This window comes from Ipomoea nil, unplaced genomic scaffold (genome assembly GCF_001879475.1).
Source record: "Ipomoea nil cultivar Tokyo-kokei standard unplaced genomic scaffold, Asagao_1.1 scaffold0865, whole genome shotgun sequence".
NCBI lineage: Eukaryota > Viridiplantae > Streptophyta > Magnoliopsida > Solanales > Convolvulaceae > Ipomoea > Ipomoea nil.
In genome coordinates, this window is record NW_017617293.1 from 771,658 (window position 1) to 790,755 (window position 19,098).

At 33.6% G+C, this 19,098-nt stretch overlaps 2 protein-coding genes across 3 annotated transcripts in view; both read right to left on the reverse strand.

Annotated features, from left to right (window-relative positions):
- LOC109178702 (pentatricopeptide repeat-containing protein At2g15690-like) overlaps positions 1-14,338 on the reverse strand; it is a 39,251-nt gene extending 24,913 nt beyond the window's left edge. Inside the window, exons 1-2 of one of the 2 annotated variants that reach the window (XM_019328240.1) lie at positions 14,218-14,338; positions 930-3,128 (exon numbers count right to left, since the gene is read on the reverse strand). In XM_019328240.1, the coding sequence (XP_019183785.1) occupies positions 1,417-3,120 (1,704 nt within the window). In that variant the 5' untranslated portion in view covers positions 3,121-3,128; positions 14,218-14,338 and the 3' untranslated portion in view covers positions 930-1,416. Of the gene's footprint in view, positions 1-929; positions 3,230-3,825; positions 4,141-14,217 lie in introns of those variants that run through there. The other variant, XM_019328238.1, reaches the window with a different exon arrangement.
- LOC109178703 (sm-like protein LSM36B) lies at positions 8,019-10,916 on the reverse strand. The gene is made up of 4 exons (XM_019328241.1): positions 10,808-10,916; positions 9,376-9,518; positions 8,437-8,550; positions 8,019-8,329 (listed from the first exon to the last, which is right to left on the reverse strand). The coding sequence occupies exons 2-4, from the start codon at positions 9,494-9,496 to the stop codon at positions 8,283-8,285; spliced, it is 282 nt and encodes a 93-aa protein (XP_019183786.1). The 5' UTR covers positions 9,497-9,518; positions 10,808-10,916; the 3' UTR covers positions 8,019-8,282.
- Positions 14,339-19,098: the final 4,760 nt, after the last annotated feature.

Genomic DNA, 19,098 nt, shown 5'->3' on the forward strand with positions numbered 1-19,098 from the left:
AATTAGCTTGTAATGAATAGAACAATTTAGCAAAATAATCCACTTCGAAATGTGTCATCCACGCCTTTTTATAGCAAAGAATCGTTGATGCAACAAACCCCATTTTTAGCTGCAATATTTCGAATAATGAGTATCACTCATTTCAAAAATTGCCAGAAGACTTCACTACTTATTTCAAAATCTTGTCTGAAGACTTCATAATCACAACTAACATACACTTTGATATTTTCCCAAATCTCAAATCATCTGATGCAGCATAAGAAAGTAGACCACCATAATAAAATCTTATAATTAATATAACCAATCTAAACTATAAATTGACAAATAATTAGCCAATTAATTATGTGTATCATTTCTACACTTACAGAAATCGCGAGGCTCAAAAATGAATGTAAATAATGTGATGAAGCTAAGGTGCATTAGCACATGTTAAGTGCACATACAATAGTGCTTTCCTACATAGAATGCCAAACTGATATTTGACTACCTTTTTCAGATAGGTAGTACTAGGAGCAATATCATGGCAACATCTCTAAGAGATTGGAACTGTACTAAATCATATGTCCATAAGTTTCAGTTCCCATTTTACCCTGATCTCCTAATATGTCTGATATGAGCTAGTGCTATCTTTTTTTCTTTTGAAACAAGTAGTCAGAGCGTAAATGATAAAAAATGGACCATGGAGGAAACCCAAGTCACACTTTGGCCTTTCTTAGGCTTGTAAGTCTTTTGGGTCATTTTTAATATGTTGTTTTAACAGTAGTAAATTCTTATTTCCAAGTAATTATATTCTTTGGTCTTAATGTCTTCTTCATGACAAGCATAAAAGTAACAAACTCACAAAGTGTCTCTTCAAATAAATAGTCAGAAATAATAAAAATACCTAAGTAAATCGAAGATACACCAAGTAGAGAGGAGAAGTGACCAACCTCGATAATCAACACCTGAGTTCAATTTGACGACCACAGGACGTCCACGAATAGATTTTAGAAAATCAGCTGGTGTTTTAGTGGTTGTTGAGCCTCTATCCCCTGCTGCAGCTCCAATCATCTTGTCTTAGATTTTGCTAATTCTGTACCTAAACCAATATTTAAAATACCAATACAATCGCATATTCGCTTAGAATCCAGTAAAGGCACACAAAACTGTGGCTTCCCCAGCCTGCATTATTTCTAAAATATAAATCCCTTCATAACAACATTTTGAGTACTAGATGCAAGTTGCCATTACTGAAAGTGAATAGAAAAAAATATTACATAGCATACTAGTATAAGACATGCCCCAACTTCTAAAATATAAATCCCTTCCTAACAACTAACATTTGACATGATCGTGATGCTTTCAACAGTAATGGTTCCTGTTGGGCATTGAGCCCTTGAAGGTGTTTCTACTAATCACGAGTTCCAGTTGTTGTAACTACCAATAGTCTCCACAAGAGCATTTTCCATCCTTGAAATGATGGAAACGCTTGTTATCCCTAACAATCAACTCTCTCCCAACAATTCTGGACATGATCTTGATGGCATTATGGCAATCACCACAGACACGTAAGTTCTTGATTATACGCAAAGGTGTTCTAGCTGGGGTACTAATGAGACCATATGCAATGGCTAAGCGCTCGCTATGATATAGCAAGGCCTGCTCCTTCGCCTCTTGATCAATATCATGAAGAACATATCTGGTATCAGGCACATAGGCCTGCTCTTTCATTGCAGCCCTCATCTTCTCTTCATCCTTGTATAGAGTAGGACTACGAAACTCAGCTAGCCTACTTTTTCCCTCTAGCATATTGACTGGCTGCTTCTTTGGAGGAGGTGGAGTAATCTTACTAGGCACATTATCCTCAAGAGGTACCTGACTAGCCCTCCATAATTGCTCAGCACGGTCTTCAAGGTCAATATCTCCATGAATGCGAGCAAAATTCATCAGTGCCTCCCAGACAGCAACTGTGGGCTCAAAAGGAAGTTTTTCAATGAATTCCTCAGCCTCTCTAAGATGCCCACATTTTGCAAGAACACCTAACAGCCCCAAATAATATTCAATCTGAGGTGCAATTCCATAATCAGTCTTCATGGACGCAAAATGTATGAATGCCTCATCTATTGCATCAGCACTAGCACATGCCTCAAAAACAGCCAGAAAAGTTTGACCATTGGGCTGTATCCCCTGCGTCCTCATTTGTTCAAACAATGACAACCCATCATCACCCAATCCATTCAATGCATATCCATTGATCATCAAATGCCAAGTATCTATATTCCTCTCAGGCATGTGATCAAAAACTCTCCGCACATCCATCATGCTCCAACAGTTTGAATACATGTCAATGACCTTATTATTCAACTCAAGATCACTCCTACATTTTGATCTCAAAAAGTAATCATGCACCATTTTTGCATCCTCAAGTTTCCTCGACTTCCCACATGACCCAAAAAGCAAATGGAAACATTGCATGTCTGCAACAACCCCCTTTTCCATAAATTCAATAGCATCCTTCACCTTACCTTGTTGGCACAAGGGCAGTAAATCAGCAGTAGACAAGATATTATCACCAGAGGATTGATCATTCAGTAAATTCCCTTGGTTCTGGGACAGACTATTTGTAGTTCCCTGATATTGATAGCCTCCTTGAGGAAAACTCTGATTAGAATATCCCATATTCTGATATTCTCCTCGGGGAGAACTCTGATGAGCATATCCCTGATCCTGATATCCTCCTTGGGTATAACCCTGATTAGCATATCCCTGATTCCGATAACCCTCTTGCGGAGAACTCACATATCCTCCTCGGTGAGAACCCGGATTAGGGTAACCTTGGTTATGATTAATAAATTGGTTCACATTCCCAGAATTCGGATGCTGAGCAAAGCCTTGATTTTGAGGACTAGGGCCCTTTACCATTTGATTATTATTATGTCCTGAGTTGGAATACTTGTAATCTGGATGGCCCTGATATTGAGGGCGAGGGAAAGGCTCGTTGGCAACAGCCGGAGATGTGGTGGAGAACGCTCTGAATGAAAGCCGAAAATAAGGGGAGAAATGAAGAGAAGTTAGCACCTTGAGAGAGGACGTAAGACCAGATACTCGTGCCCTGCATATTGCTGCCATTCCTGACGCCATTTTCGGCTTTGGCAATCGGAAAAAGCCCTAGATAACCCCTAGCTCAGTGCTCTCCAGTATGTTGTTGTTTTTTGGACATCCCAAAAACGCAATTAATTGTTAAGTATATCTGCACACAGATCATTCAAATATAAGATATTGCATTTGAAACACTAGAGGAATTTGCCAACCCGTTTCCCGACGGGGATTTGAAATCTCCTGCCATCCCCAACCCCATCCCCACGGGAATTTTTCCCCTTTTTTTATAAAATGAAATTAGATTACAGTAGAAACAATTGATAACCAAAGAAACTGAATGGCAGAGTATGTACTATGTAGCACAATTAACCAAAATCAGGTTGAAGTTGGTGAGGCAAAGAAAAGATTTTTTATATATTAAACAGATAAAATAATAATAATAATAAATTCTTCTTCCATCTATCTACTAAATTTTTAATTCCAAAATTTGTCAAAGCTTTACCCACTCAAATCTTCTCTGATGGGAACCAAGAATCCATTTACTATTGCTCAAACTGGTTATGCATTCTAAAGAGCCAGTATTAACCAATAAAAATTTTCCCCAGCAAAATAATGATTTCAGCAAAGGATAACACTCTCACAACCACAAAATCAAGCACATAATGAACCAAAAAGAATTGTGAAAATGTGAAATTAAAGAAACTAAAGAGCATATATGAATGAAATTGATAAGGGGATAGTCATTACTTGTGGAGACGAAGAAGAGATAGGCGGAGCAGAGATGGCCCAGGACGGCGAGTGGCGACGAAGATTCGACGTAGCAGAGATGGGCGGACGCCGTGGACGGCCAACGGCGAGGCTAGAGATGGCGGGCGGCAACGGCGAGAGGAGACCGGCAGAGGAAGTTGCGCAAATGGCAGAGGCACAGAGGAGACCGGCGACGAGAATGAACTAGGTTTTGAGAGTGAAATTATTTAGTATTGATTTTGACTAGTTTAAATTTTTATATTTAAATATTTTATATATTTAGGGAATAGATCATGTGGAAAGAAGCTCCCAAATGAAAAATGAAGTGAGCTTCTTGATCAAATCTATATCATCGAACTCAAATTAATAAAAATTATTTTAAAATAAAAAACGCACTTCATTCTGCATTGTTTCAAACTAATGCATCTTTAAGATATAAAACTACGCAACTTAAGTTATAAAATTACGCATCTTAAGCTATAAAACTATGCACAACTGATGCCCCTTAAACTAGAAAAGTGACGCACCTTCAACTTTAAACATATGCTATTTAAACAATAATACTATGCAACTTAACCTTTAAAACTTAAGCACCGTAAGTTTTAAACTGACTAGAAAGTGACGTACCATAACCTTAAAACGTAAGCACCTTAAGTTTTAAATTGATGCACCTTAAACTAGACGTGTGACACACCTTAAGCACAGAAATATACGCACCTTAAATTATAAAAATACGCACCTTAAGCATAGAAAATATGCACATTAACTTTGAACAATACACAAAATAACCAAATTGTCACTGATTTTTTAATATGTTTTCAGCCTGGACGTTGATTTTGACAAGATCAATGGCTAACAATAAACCATATTTTCCACCTAAAGCTTTCGTCACACCTAATCTCACTCACAGTACACACACACACACATACCGAGGATTGACGATGGGGTGAGGATTGAGTTCAGGGTCGGGGTGGGGATGTCTCCCCGTTCCCGTCCCCGTCCTCAACGATGATGAGAAAATTTTCTCCATCTCCATTCTCGTTTCCTGAAAAAATTCTCTGAATTTGCCCCAAAGGGGTGGTGATCGATTTTTTCCGCTAAGGTCGAATTGAATTTTCATCTCTTACAATGAGTGAGCGTGGCAGAGAGGAATCGGAGATGGGTGCTAGACTGTTAGGTGGTCTTAACATATATTGCAGTAATATTTTGTTAAAATTTTGTTTTTTTAATAGCATAAAGATTGTTATTTTACATTTAGTTTAGATTTTAAAAAATAATTATTTTGTAATAATATGTGATTAAATTATTATTTGACTAATCTTTAAAAGTTTAAATGTAAATAAATACATGATAGAATTTAATTATTCATATTATGTTATATGTTAGAATATATGGCCTCCCATATGTTATATATTTTAATTGCAAATATTTATGTTCATAGTTTTATCGTATCAAATCAACATAATTATTAAATAACAAAATTTTATAAACAATAAACCTTATACTTTCTTATTATATATGAAATTTAATAACATTTAATAATTTTTAATAACATAATATAATTTAAATATTTCAAATATTTAATTTGTGCACCGCACGAATGGCATACTAGTTTCTCACAGTAAGACACATACTTTTTAGTTAAAATATAAAAAATAAAATTATATTTTAACTAAAAGTGTTACACACCTTATGTGAGACAGTCTCACACAAAACTTACTCTTCTTAACCAAGCGTAATATGAGTGTTGTAAGTTGTAATTTGTATGACCATATATGGGTGAGTAGAAAAAGTGTCAACCAAGCAAGTCCAATCCTATCATTTTATAGGTTCGGAACATGTCAAAAATAGAAAAAAAAATTAAAAAAATTGCCCTATTTGAAGTTAACATATATCTTTATATCTAAATTTTAAATCTGCAACATTCTTTACCACCCTATAATGATAAATATCTTTCAATTTAACCAAAAACTAGAACGATAATCACAAAACTTAAAAATTATACCGATTTGTGATTTAACTTCAAACTTTGTAGTTATCAACTCAATTATTCATTCGACTCAATTGGACTTGTCTTCTAAATAATTATAAAGAATCATTTTCATTCTCCCTTTTTTTTGTTATTCCTTGTTACTTTACTTAAAGCCACACACGCACAACATATGTAATTTTTGGAGTCTGCACCTACTCAAAATATGCTCATCGACACAAATTATATTAGAGCTTTAGATAGAACAGTAGTTACCAAGTGATTTGTAGTCCACTGGTATCGGATGGCTCCCTTAGTGGGAGGTGTAAGATTCGAACCTCAGTTGATACAAATAGTGTGTATATGTAGGATATCTCCTTAAAACAAAAAAAAAAAAAAAAAAAAAAAAAAAAAAAAAAAAGATAGAACAGTAGTTATACCCTGGATCAGGGTCCACCGGATTCAAAATACACAATACTTAATATTCACTCACAATTTACATATTTACACACATTGTCACTCTCTGAATGAAATTGCTGCACCTATATGACCAAATTTAATCACATTAACCCCCTATGGATTCACTGTAATTAGTCAACGCAGTATTCACCGCAATTGGTCAAAATGGGTATTAAACATAAGAGGGCCAATTACAGAAGCCCAAATTCAGCATTGAATTTATGCTACGAAGAAGATGATTTACAGAAGCCCAAACTTTGGTAATGAAATTGGGTAGGGGCCGCGCGAACGCAGGCCCCCTCTGCCACAAATTATGACATAGGCTCCACCTATAAGGTAGACCTTAGGTTAACACCCTTCCAAAGTGCAATGGAAGTCATCAACCTAGGCCATGGGCCTTGTTGATCGCCCATTGACCCCGTCCAGGTAAGTATGGAAGCCAATTGCACTCGGCCCATTTTTATAACCCACCACTCCTCTCCCCCTTTTGTTCTTCTGTCGATGTGGGAACATCTTCAATACGCAAACTACTACTCCTTCTTAAGCAGTTTTTTTCTTTTCTTCTTGTTCATCTCATCATCTGTTCTTTTCTTTTTCTTTTTTTTTTTAATTCTTACAAAATCTAAATTCCTTGTTTTGCAAATTACATATTAACATTAACAGCTTAATCCTTGTATTCTCAGAAAGAGGGATTCTGCTAGCAATAGTTATGTAAATTAAACATCAGATCTGAAGCCTATTCTCAATATTCTGTGTATATCAACATGAACATATATATTCATCACTCCAGATTCTATCAGCTACTTGTATATATTGATGGTTTTATCCACTGCACTGATGATTCAGCTACAATTCTACAAATTAAAGGCAACATTACATGTAGAAGAAGGACTGGTATGCAATTGGGACAGAAATCTCCTCCTGATTTGTAATGCCATCCAAATGACCTTTTCATGTCACCCTTTTCTACCAATTGGATAATATTCAAAATAGACAGATCCCTTGTGCACACCAATATTTGGCCATGTATGCTGAACCATTGAGTCACCTTAATTTATATATATCCTTTCAATAACACAATGTTTTACTAAAAAATATTACAGAGTATAAAACATTGTGTTATTGAATACTACACAAGATTTGAAAATTTTGAATTTAAATAATTTCAATGTAATTGCAATATATGTGTGTGTTTGTGTATATGCGTACGCGCCGACACGCTAAGACATGGTTTCTACCACAAAAATCATACTTATGATTTCTGCCGAAAACCAGCTCTTGTATATATATATATATATATATATATATATATATATATATATATATATATATATTAATTTTTTATTATGTCATAACATTATTCATCAAATTAATTAATTCATTCGTTACTCTCATCCAAAGCATATTTTCCATCACCAAGAACAACATCATAAACTACACATACAGTCTTTATTGATATGAATATGTAATCCATCCACTAGGATTTTTTATTGTCTTCATTTTCTGCATTTTGCTTTCCTTTGTAGATTGATACGGAGTATTATATTTATATAGCTGATTTATATATATCTAAATAAAATATTTAAAATATTTAATTATACAATTTTATTTATTTTTTAAAAAATAAATCAAATACACCAAAACAATTTTTTAAAATACAACCAAATACGGAAAAGAAAAATATCTTTCAAAAAACATTTTCCAGAAATCATTTTTCGAGTTTCCAAGCGGACTCTTAGTATAAATTTCATCAATGAAAACACTCCAATGCAAATATCACGAACGTGCCTTCATATAACTAAAACTCAAATACAGACGTGCATTTGAATATATTAATCCAGTCATGTAAGCTACAGAAGCTACCAAAAGGGGTAGTGTTCCATCCAACATTAACAAACTTCAAACTCTACAAAACACAATTCATATTTACTTTACTGAATTTGAAAACATTGGTCTAATCCAGCTTTAAATTCTTGACAAAGAGCTGGCAAATGTAACACGATAAAAAAACATGTAAGCCAGCCGAGTACTAAGCCCCCTCCGCCAAGGTCCTCTTCGATGTGCTGATGTAGAGTACTGCATCAAGGAAAAATGCCAACTTTAATTTACAACTAAATTAAATTCAAAAGAAAAAGAATGAATTAAAGGGTAGTGTTTCCATTTAATTTGTAATCACTAATCACCATTGTTTCCTCGTATGAAGGCATCCCCGTACTTGTTCTTCAGTTGTCCATTAACATACTCTTCTGTTTGCTCCATTGCAATATTCATGTATCCATCTAAACATGCTAAAATGCCTGCAAAATACAGAATGGCAAAAGCAATGTATGAATATAATGTATCTTCACGTACTAGTCCAATAACACAAGCAAATACGTACAGTGCAAATTAAATGGCCTTATCACTCGAGCAAAACAAACAAACCCTTCACGACAGACTTTTGGTTGTAAACAACAGTTGCACTCTTTCATATCAATGATTAGGAAATTTTAGCGAAAAGAGAACAACTCTTCCTGTCATACTCAACAGAAATATTGTGTCCACATATTTCTCCATCACAAAGAATAGGTAATTTCTCATTGAGTATTGTGGAAGTTACGTTGTTTTTTCTCTTACTCAAATACAGAAATCCCGAGGCTCAAAAATGTAATGAAGGTGCATTAGGACATGTTAAGTGCACATAATACAACAGTGCTTTCAATGCAAAACTTATATTTGGCTACCTTTATTTAGATAGGTAGTACTAGGACTAGGAGCAATATCATGGCAACATCTCTAACAGATTGGAGCTATTATCTCCTAATATGAGTGATATAATGTTATCTTTTTTTCTTTTGAAACAAGTAGTCAGAGTGTAGATGATAAAAAATGGACCATGGAGGAAACCCGAGTCTCACTTTGGCCTTTCTTAGGCTTGTAAGTCTTTTGGGTCATTTTTAATAAGCTGTTTTAACAATAGTAAATTCTTATTTCCAAGTAATTCTTTGGTCTTAATGTCTTCTTCATGACAAGCATAAAAGTAACAAACTCACTACAATGTTTCTGTTCAAATAAATAGTCAGAAATAATAAAAATACCTAAGTAAATCGAAGTTACACAAGTAGAGAGCACAAGTGACCAACCTCGATAATCAACACCTGAGTTCAATTTGACGACCACGGGACGTCCACGAATAGATTTTAGAAAATCAGCTGGAGTTTTAGTGGTTGTTGAGCCTCTCTCCCCTGCCACAGCTCCACTCATCTTGTCTTAGTTTTTGCTAATTCTATACCAAAGTCCAAAACCAATAGTTAAATATCAATACAATTGCATATTTGCTTAGAATCCAGTAAACGCACACAAACTGTGGCTTCCCCAGCCTGCATTATTTCTGATGCTTTATGAACACCATAATGTCACAAACTGAAGCCTTTTTAAAAGCATGTTTAATATGTAGGCCTAATGTTAAGCCTTTTAAAAATCTTTAATAAGTATTGGTAAAAAAAAAATTAAAATACACCTAATACATAACTACATAGGTATATCACAACAATACAAACATAATAATAGAATTAAAACACTTCATTAAATATTATAAGTGTTAATACCCAAAATAGTCCTCGACTATATTGATTTTTCTCAATTTAGTCCTAAACGACTTTGGTGACCCAATGTAGGCCCAGACTTTTTTGTTTTTACTCAATGTAGTTCTCCGTTTGTTATTCCATACAATTGGTGTTAAATAGAGGGACAATTTGGTGGTAATTGCAATATTTGTCTCTCATTATAGACCTACGAAATCCCTCTTTCTTTTACGACCAGAGAGAGCTGCAAAATCCCTAATACCATTTTCTCCTTTAGCCATTGAACGAACCCTAGATAGAGGTATTTCGTAGCTCTCTCTGGTTATAAAACAAAGAGGGATTTCTCCTCATGAGAGGCAATATTGCAATTACCAAATTGTCCCTCTATTTAACACCAGAATAAGAAACGAATGAGAATGACTACATTGAGCAAAAACACAAAAGTTTGGTACTACATTCGGTCGTTTAGGATGGAATTGAGAAAACCACTATAGTTGATGACCATTTTGGTATAATGGTAACAACACTTAATAAACCATTAAAAAGTAAGAACTTAACAGGCATACTAAATTAGTGTTACTACCACTTGATAAAACAATAATGAATATTAAAGCAAATTAGCAATGCTTATAAATTATAACAGCAAGGTAACATATGACACTTAATAACAATAAATTATGAATATTATAGCAAATTATCAATGTTTATAACAGCAAATTAGCAATGTTTACACAGCAGACTCTTTATAACAGCTGCCAGTTCTTTACACAGCAGACTCTATTAGTTCTTTACGCAGCAGACTCAAGAATCAGATTCAAGATTGTACCTTGGTTCAAGAATAACATAAAAATTAATATTTAAAAAAAAAAAAAAAAAAAAAAAAAAAAAAAAAAAAGGACAAAGAAGCAGACTCCAAAAAAGCCGAGGCAGCAGTCGCCGGATCGCCGCCGGCGCCGGCACACCACTGCTAGACTGGAAACAGTAAACATACCTATTAGTATATCACCCGTCGGCCGTCGCTCGAAGTTGTTGAGTGTTAACTTGTTGCCGCAGCCCGCAGGAGTCGGGACTCACCGACTCAGAAATCAAAATGGGGGATTGGGGAGGGTTAGGGGTTGTAATTGGTACATATATTTGGGGATATATTGTAAATATAAAAATAGATTAAGTATACAATGTAATATATAGTTATATACTCCGTAATAACTTAATATTAGGTATAAATTTTAAGAAAAGTAGCATTTCTAGCCCTAAACTATTTTACTTTAAAAATTTTGATCCTTATCAAATGATTTGAACAAATTTAGTTTTTAAATTGTTTATAACATACCACATTCTTTTGACATTTCATAATGTACCACATTTTTTTTTGAAAATAATGTACCACATTTTAGTCACTCATGTTATATTTTTTTAAATAGTCCCTAGTATTATATAATTAGAAATTTTATTAATGTTATAATTCGACCTATCAACTCGCTAGTTCTCGCGTGATGATTACACGGTAAGTGCCCGGAAGTTCGTGTGTATGTATATGCGTGTATGTATAACGAAGTAAAGGGAGAAAGAAGAATAAGAAGAACACCAAATGTAGGGCACAACCAGTGGCGGATCCAGAAATCTTCTCCCGGGGCGAGAATTTTACTAACGAGATATTTTGAAAAATAAAAAAATAAAACACTTACAGACCTAGTCATAAATAAAGATGAAAACTTAAAAATACATCACAATAAAAAATATTTAAAACATAATTAATTAGATAAAATAGTTCGAATGATAAAAATAAAATAGAGAAGAAGTCACTATTATTCAAATATTTAAAACAAAATATAAAACATAATTAATTAGATAAAATAGTTCGAATGGAAAACACATTATAAATTACTCATCACACTATTAATATTAAAAAGTAAAAATAAAAATAAAAATAAAATATAGAAGAAGTCACTATTATTCAAATAGGCTTTCCTTAGGCAAAGGCGTATGCTCTACCATCTGAGCTAACTACTATTTTGTGAAATTTGACTGTTTTCTATTACTTATACAAATTATGTACTATATATACATACACATATACATACAAGGGTTATATATGGGATGGGGGTGAGGTGAATGGGGGCACCAGTCCCCACTGCCCCCATTGTAGGTCCGCCCATGGGCACAACAACCATGTCATTTCATTAAACTTTCAACCATATATATAGTGATCCATACAACCTTTCAACTCTTCAACATAAATAAGAGATTAAGTGAAAGACAAATGAACATGGTTTAATGGCCATCAATATACAATATTTATAACACTCTCCCTTGGCCATTAAATAACTATACTCATGCCTCGTTAAAAACCTCGCTAGAAAACCCAATGGGAAAAAACTAGACGAGGAAAAGAGTGCACGAAATATATTAAACCATTGTGTTGCACCGGTTGCCTCATTAAAAACCTTAGCCTAAAAAAACCTAGTGGGAAAAAACTTAGCTAAGGGAAAAAGAGTGCAACCATATGCCTTCAGAGCATAATCTTCAAGATTTCAAGGAGTTTCAGGACTATCCACTCAAGTGCACCTACATTGATTGCCTCATTAAAAACCTTAGCCTAAGAAAACCCTGTGGGAAAAAAACTTTGCTAAGGGAAAAAGAATACAATCATATGCTTTCAGAGCATAATCTTCAGGATTTCAAAAGTCCTCTAGATCGTCCATTATAGCACAACTAGGGGTTGTCGCTCCCCCTGAAGATAACAATCTTCTAAGCCAACTAATGCAACCCAAACTACTGAAGATCCATTAAGAGTACCAGTTAGGCCAATCACAAGGTCTAAGTCCAAACAATTAAGACAACTCTTTATTGGTTATGTTCAAAAATGGTGGAAATCCAATTCAAGCCCAATTGCAAATGATGGCGAAGAACTCAAGGCTTTTTATAATTGTTTAAGTGCTGATTTTGGTGATTAAATTAGACCCAAATCAGCCCTATTATTTTTGGTCATCATTAATTTAAATTGTTTGGCATAAAAGAGAAAACACTAGTTGTATTTAGAAAGGATTCCTTAAATCCTTTTCTAAATAAAACTCTATTTACTTGTTTTCTAGATTAGGTTTAGGACTCTTTTTCCCATTGTATTTAGATTACAATGCTGCCCTATACCTATAAATAGGGCACATCCATATCAGTTTTGAGGAGACTTTAATTCAATAAAATTCTTAAGTTTTTCTTTACACTTGTGTAAGAAACCTTATAGCTAATTGTGGACTCAATTAGTGGCTAGCCGTGGACTCGACTAGCAAATTGATTCGTGGACTCGAATCAATCTTACTTTCTTCAACATTAGATTTAGGTTCGTGGACTCGTTCTTGAATCGAAGGAAACTAGATCCGACTCTAGTTGATTGAAGATTGCATCATCGAGATACTTGAAGCTACAATGGGATTCTTCCAAGTCTTTGAGGATTCGAGACAAAGGGTTTCTCGTGAGGTTTAAGGTATTTTGATCCATCTCTATCTTTACATTGAGAGCAATTCTTGGGACAATACTCATCTTATTTGAATCTTGGACTAGATTCATATCACCAACGCATCCCAATTTTATAAACATATTACTCAAAAGTGGATGTAGGCAGAGACTTAGTGAACATATCTGCAAGATTATTCACTAGGGCGAACTTTCTCAACAATAATTTTACCACTCTTCTGGAGTTCATGTGTGTAGAAGGACTTAGGTGCAATATGTTTTGTAAGGTTCCCCTTAACAAACCTATTACTTGTTTGGGCAACACAATCTTTATTCGTCCTCATCATGGACATTGGGGGTAAAACATAGCATAACCAGTTTGGGACTTGGCATCATAGGGATAAAATAAAAGAGCCAGTACCTAAGTAGCCCATCAAAAGCACATATTGGTTTCTCACATAAACGTCAAAATTTTGTACCTCGAAAATGTTGGAGGATATGTTAAATACAATTCCAAAATTTCATTGTAGAGGGAGCACTAAACGTTGCTAGCAATTTCATCGCAAATTCAATATCAGGCCTGATGCGACTATGGAACTTCTAGTTCTATAATAGTGCTCCAATAACAACGAAGTAATGGACTTCTAGTCCCAAAATATCATCATTATCATCTTCGATTCTAAACGGTCCATTATCTACTACAAGAGATTATTGGACAACTGTTAGTGTAAATAAATGATACTTATCCATATAAAACATCTTCAAGTAGGCTAACTGGTGTATAAAACTTCTTTAAGGAGAAGCTCGATCTTAGTTCAAGAATAACATAGAAATTAATTTTTTTTTTTTTAAAAAGCACAAAGAAGCAGATTCCAAAAAAGTCGAAGCAGCAGTCGCCGGATCACCGTCGGCACCGGCACACCACTGCTAGACTGGAAACAGTAAACATACCTATTAGTATATCACCCGTCGGCCGTCGCTCGAAGTTGTTGAGTGTTGACTTGTTGCCGCAGCCCGCAGGAGTCGGGACTCACCGACTCAGAAATCAAAATGGGGGATTGGGGAGGGTTAGGGGTTGTAATTGGTATATATACTTGGGGTTATATTGTAAATATAAAAATAGATTAAGTATACAATGTAATATATAGTTATATACTCCGTAATAATTTAATATTAAGTATAAATTTTAAGAAAAATAGCATTTCTAGCCCTAAACTATTTTACTTCTAAAATTTTGATCCTTATCAAATGACTAGTATTTCCTATGCGCGATGCGCAAAAAATAAGTGCCCAATATTAATATTTTATATTAAAATTTTAGATTTATTTAGATTTTAGATATTTATATTATAGAAAATAACTAACATATATAATTCCAGTATATAATGTCTTATGTGTATATATATTATTATTATTATTGAATTGAAGAAGGTTAATTAGAAAATATATGGTGGATACATGTGCATGGTAACAATAGTGGAAAAGATAACGGAAGTTATAATGGTATGCGTATATTTGTCCAAAATAATGTATAATACAACTCTTATAGCATAATGTATAAAGAAAACATAATGGAAAAAACGGAAATAAATGAAGGGTATAACCTTCATTCACACTTATTAGTTTTTATAGTTTTTATTAGATTTGAACAAATTTAGTTCTTAAATTGTTCATAATATACCATATTTTTGACATTTCATAACGTACCACATTTTAGTCCCTCATATTATATTTTTTTGAAATAGTCCCTAATATTATATAATTAGAAACTTTATTAATGTTGTAATTCGGCCTACCAACTCGCTAGTTCTCGCGTGATGATTGCATGGTAACTGCCCGGAGGTTCGTATGTATGTATATGCGTGTATGTATAACGAAGTAAAGGGAGAAAGAATAATAAGAAGAACACCAAATGTAGGGCACAACAACCATGTCATTTCATTAAGCTTTCAACCATATATATAGTGATCCATACAACCTTTCAACTCTTCAACATAAATAAGAGATCATCAACTCTTCAACATAAATAAGAGATTAAGTGCAAGGCAAATGAACATGGTTTAATGACCATCAATATAAAATATTTATAACACTCCCCCTTGGCCATTAAATAACTATACTCATGCCTCGTTAAAAACCTCGCTAGAAAACCCAATGGGAAAAAACTAGACGAGGAAAAGAGTGCACGAAATATATTAAACCATTGTGTTGCACCGGTTGCCTTCATTAAAAACCTTAGCCTAAAAAAACCTAGTGGGAAAAAATTTAGCTAAGGGAAAAAGAGTGCAACCATATGCCTTCAGAGCATAATCTTCAAGATTTCAAGGAGTTTCAGGACTATTCACTCAAGTGAACCTACATCGATTGCTTCATTAAAAACCTTAGCCTAAGAAAACCCTGTGGGAAAAAACTTTGCTAAGGGAAAAAGAGTACAACCATATGCTTTCAGAGCATAATCTTCAGGATTTCAAAAGTCCTTTAGATCGTCCATTATAGCACAGCTAGGGGTTTTCGCCCCCTGAAGATAACAATCTTCTAAGCCAACGCATCCCAATTTTATAAACATATTACTCAAAAGTGGATGTAGGCAGAGACTTAGTGAACATATCTGCAAGATTATTCACTAGGGCGAACTTTCTCAACAAGAATTTTACCACTCTTCTGGAGTTCATGTGTATAGAAGGATTTAGGTGCAATATGTTTTGTAAGGTTCCCCTTAACAAACCTATTACTTGCTTGGGCAACACAATCTTTATTTGTCCTCATCAGGGACATTAGGGGTAAAACATAGCATAATCAGTTTGGGACTTGGCATCATATGGATAAAATAAAAGAGCCAGTACCTAAGTATCCCATCAAAACCACATATTGGTTTCTCACATAAACGTCAAAATCTTTGTACCTCGAAAATGTTGGAGGATATGTTAAACACAATTCCAAAATTTCATTGTAGATGGAGCACTAAACGTTGCTAGCAATTTCATCGCAAATTCAATATCAGGCCTGATGCGACTATGGAACTTCTAGTTCTATAATAGTGCTCTAATAACAACGAAGCAATGGACTTCTAGTCCCAAAATATCCTCATTATCATCTTCGAGTCTAAACGGTCCTTTATCTACTACAAGAGATTATTGGACAACTGTTAGTGTGATAAGTAAATGATACTTATCCATATAAAACATCTTCAAGACAGTTTTCAAGTAGGCTAACTGGTGTATAAAACTTCTTAAAGGAGAAGCTCGATTTTTAGGTCGAGACAATACTTGGATTTTCAAGTCTTTTATTTCAAAACTCCGTCTTTCGACATGAGCTAATATCACTAAGGGGGGTGTATTCAATCATGACTTTTGTAGAGTTTTAAAGACTTTTAAAATGAAAGATTTTAATAAACTTTGATTGACTTTCATAGAGTCATTTAAAACTTTTTAAAACGTTATAAGACTCTATAAAAGTCTATATAAAAAACATTCATAGACTTTTATCAACTTTTTATTTTAAAATGTCTACAAAAGTCATTGAAACTCTAAATTGAATACATCCTTACAAACTTTCAATGATTTTGATTAATAAACTTCCAATGATTTTTATCATTTATAATTTTCTTACAAAACATTTTTAATATATCATAAAATTCTTCTTATTATATAGTTCTTCACCCACATCAACATTCTCAACATTATTATTTTTATCCATAGTATATAAACATAAAAAGAATAAAAATCAAAATATATAAGTATTTATATGAATCTTATGAAACATATACTAAAATTTGACGATGAAAAATTTGCTTTGTTCATGTATTTAGGGAGAAATAGAGAAAGTTAGGGATAAAAAAAAAAAAATCATAGAAAAAATAAAAATCAATATAAACAAGCAATAATCAAGTAAAAATAATATTATTTTGAATTTAAGAGGAAGATTGTAAAGTTTATGAGAGAGAGAAAAATCGGTAGAGTTTATGTATGAGGAAAATATAGGATAATGAAGAAAAAAAATAATTTTATTAAATTTAGATAGGTTTATAAAGTTTAAATAGGGAAAAAATAGAGTTTAAATAGAGAGAGAAAATATTCAAAGTTGTTAGAAAGAAAATTTTGAAATCTTGGGGTTGATGGCTGTATTTCAACTATTTATATTTGAGAAAGAAAAGTCTACAAAAGTCTTAAAATTAAAAAGTCCACAAAAGTTCATAACTTTTTGAATACCACATGACTTTTAAAGACTCTTTAACGGGCCGTTTGGTTCACGGAATGAATTTGGAGGGAATAGGAATGCTATTCCATAGGGAATAGAATAGGTAAGGAATAGAATATGAATTGTATTATGTTGTTTGGTTCGCTAAAGGAATAGACATTGGGAACTGTATTCCAATGTTTGGTTGGTTAAGGAATAGGAATAGAATATATGTTTAAAAGACATAAATGCCCTTGTACAAAAACTATTATTATTATTATTATTATTAACCTTAATCTTAACTAAATAAACTTTGATTGATATTAGATGGGTAAATTATTAGATGAACATATCATTATCTGGTACTCCCACCAAGTCTATCATTATAGAATCAAACTAATTAAGCTGACTCTTTGAGTCGATGACTACTAACGGAATTCCTCACTTTCGACCTAGAGTCTTTTGTCATTCTATATAAATTTTGTGATAATTACATTAATGATATAATAAACTAAACTAATTTTAAAAAAAACATTAAACAAAACTGCTGCGACTGCGGAACCCTCCGCGCCGCAGCAGTGTGTGTGTGTGTGTGTGTGTGTGTGTGTGTATATATATATATATATATATATATATATATATATATATATATATATATAATTAAATATTTAATTGGTAAAAAATAAAATTCTGAAAATTTACCTTTGATGTTTTAATTTGATGTGGCAGAAAGATTTGCTTGATGTTGATGATGCTTTAATTTGATGTGGGTGGAAAAATTGCTTGATGTTGATGATGAAGGAATCGATGATGATGAAGGAATCGGGGAAGGGTAGAATGATACTTAGGGAGAGAACGGCGAGGAAGATAAGGTTAAAATTGAAAAAAAAAAAAAATTATTCCTGAGGACTCAGGAATAAGTTAATACCAAGGGGGCCCTGGTAATAGCTATTACCTCATCTGAGGTAATAGGCTATTACTAGGAACATTATTCCTAGTAATACACATTGTTACCAAACAGAAGAATAGGTCTGTTACTGGGAATGCTATGCCATTCCCAGCCTATTCCGTGAACCAAACGGACCATAAAAGTCTTAATCGAATACCACACGACTTTTAAAGACTCTTTAAAAATCATGATTGAATACCGCCTGACTTTTAAAGACTCTCTAAAAGTTTGAATTGAATACCTCCAAACTTTTAAAGTTCATAAAAGTCTTTAAAACTCTATGAAAGTCATGATTGAATACACCCCCTAAGCTCTCTATGTGTTTTAATAATATTTAAACCATCAATATCGACTGAGATGATAAATCAATAACTCCATTAGCAATTCGTTAACGAACACATAATGGTACATATTATTTGCATATTCCTCCTTCGGGAGGAAAACACTCCGTCAATAATATTCAAGTCATACAAAGACTTGGTAGTTTAATGATACGCGTTGCGATTTTCACTTTCCTTATTTTAGAAGTGTTCAATCCATCAGTGATTTACAAATAAATATTAGCGTCTATGACCCATAAGTTTGTGGTCATGACGTTCATCAACTGCATATCTAAATTTATAATTCACTGCCAATGATGTTAATTAGCGAAACGTAATGTCATATGTTGTGGGAGAGAATATTTGATCAAAATCCATTCAGGGTCT

What these genes read in the sequence shown, in the direction of transcription:
- LOC109178703 (XM_019328241.1), bottom strand. Translation starts at nt 9,496, where the DNA reads ATGAGTGGAGCTGTGGCAGGGGAGAGAGGCTCAACAACCACTAAAACT. An exon ending in CTCAGGTGTTGATTATCGAG is followed by an intron (nt 8,551 to 9,375) that starts GTTGGTCACTTG and finishes TGTATTTTGCAG; the next exon opens with GCATTTTAGCATGTTTAGAT. An exon ending in CTTCATACGAGGAAACAATG is followed by an intron (nt 8,330 to 8,436) that starts GTGATTAGTGAT and finishes TCCTTGATGCAG; the next exon opens with TACTCTACATCAGCACATCG.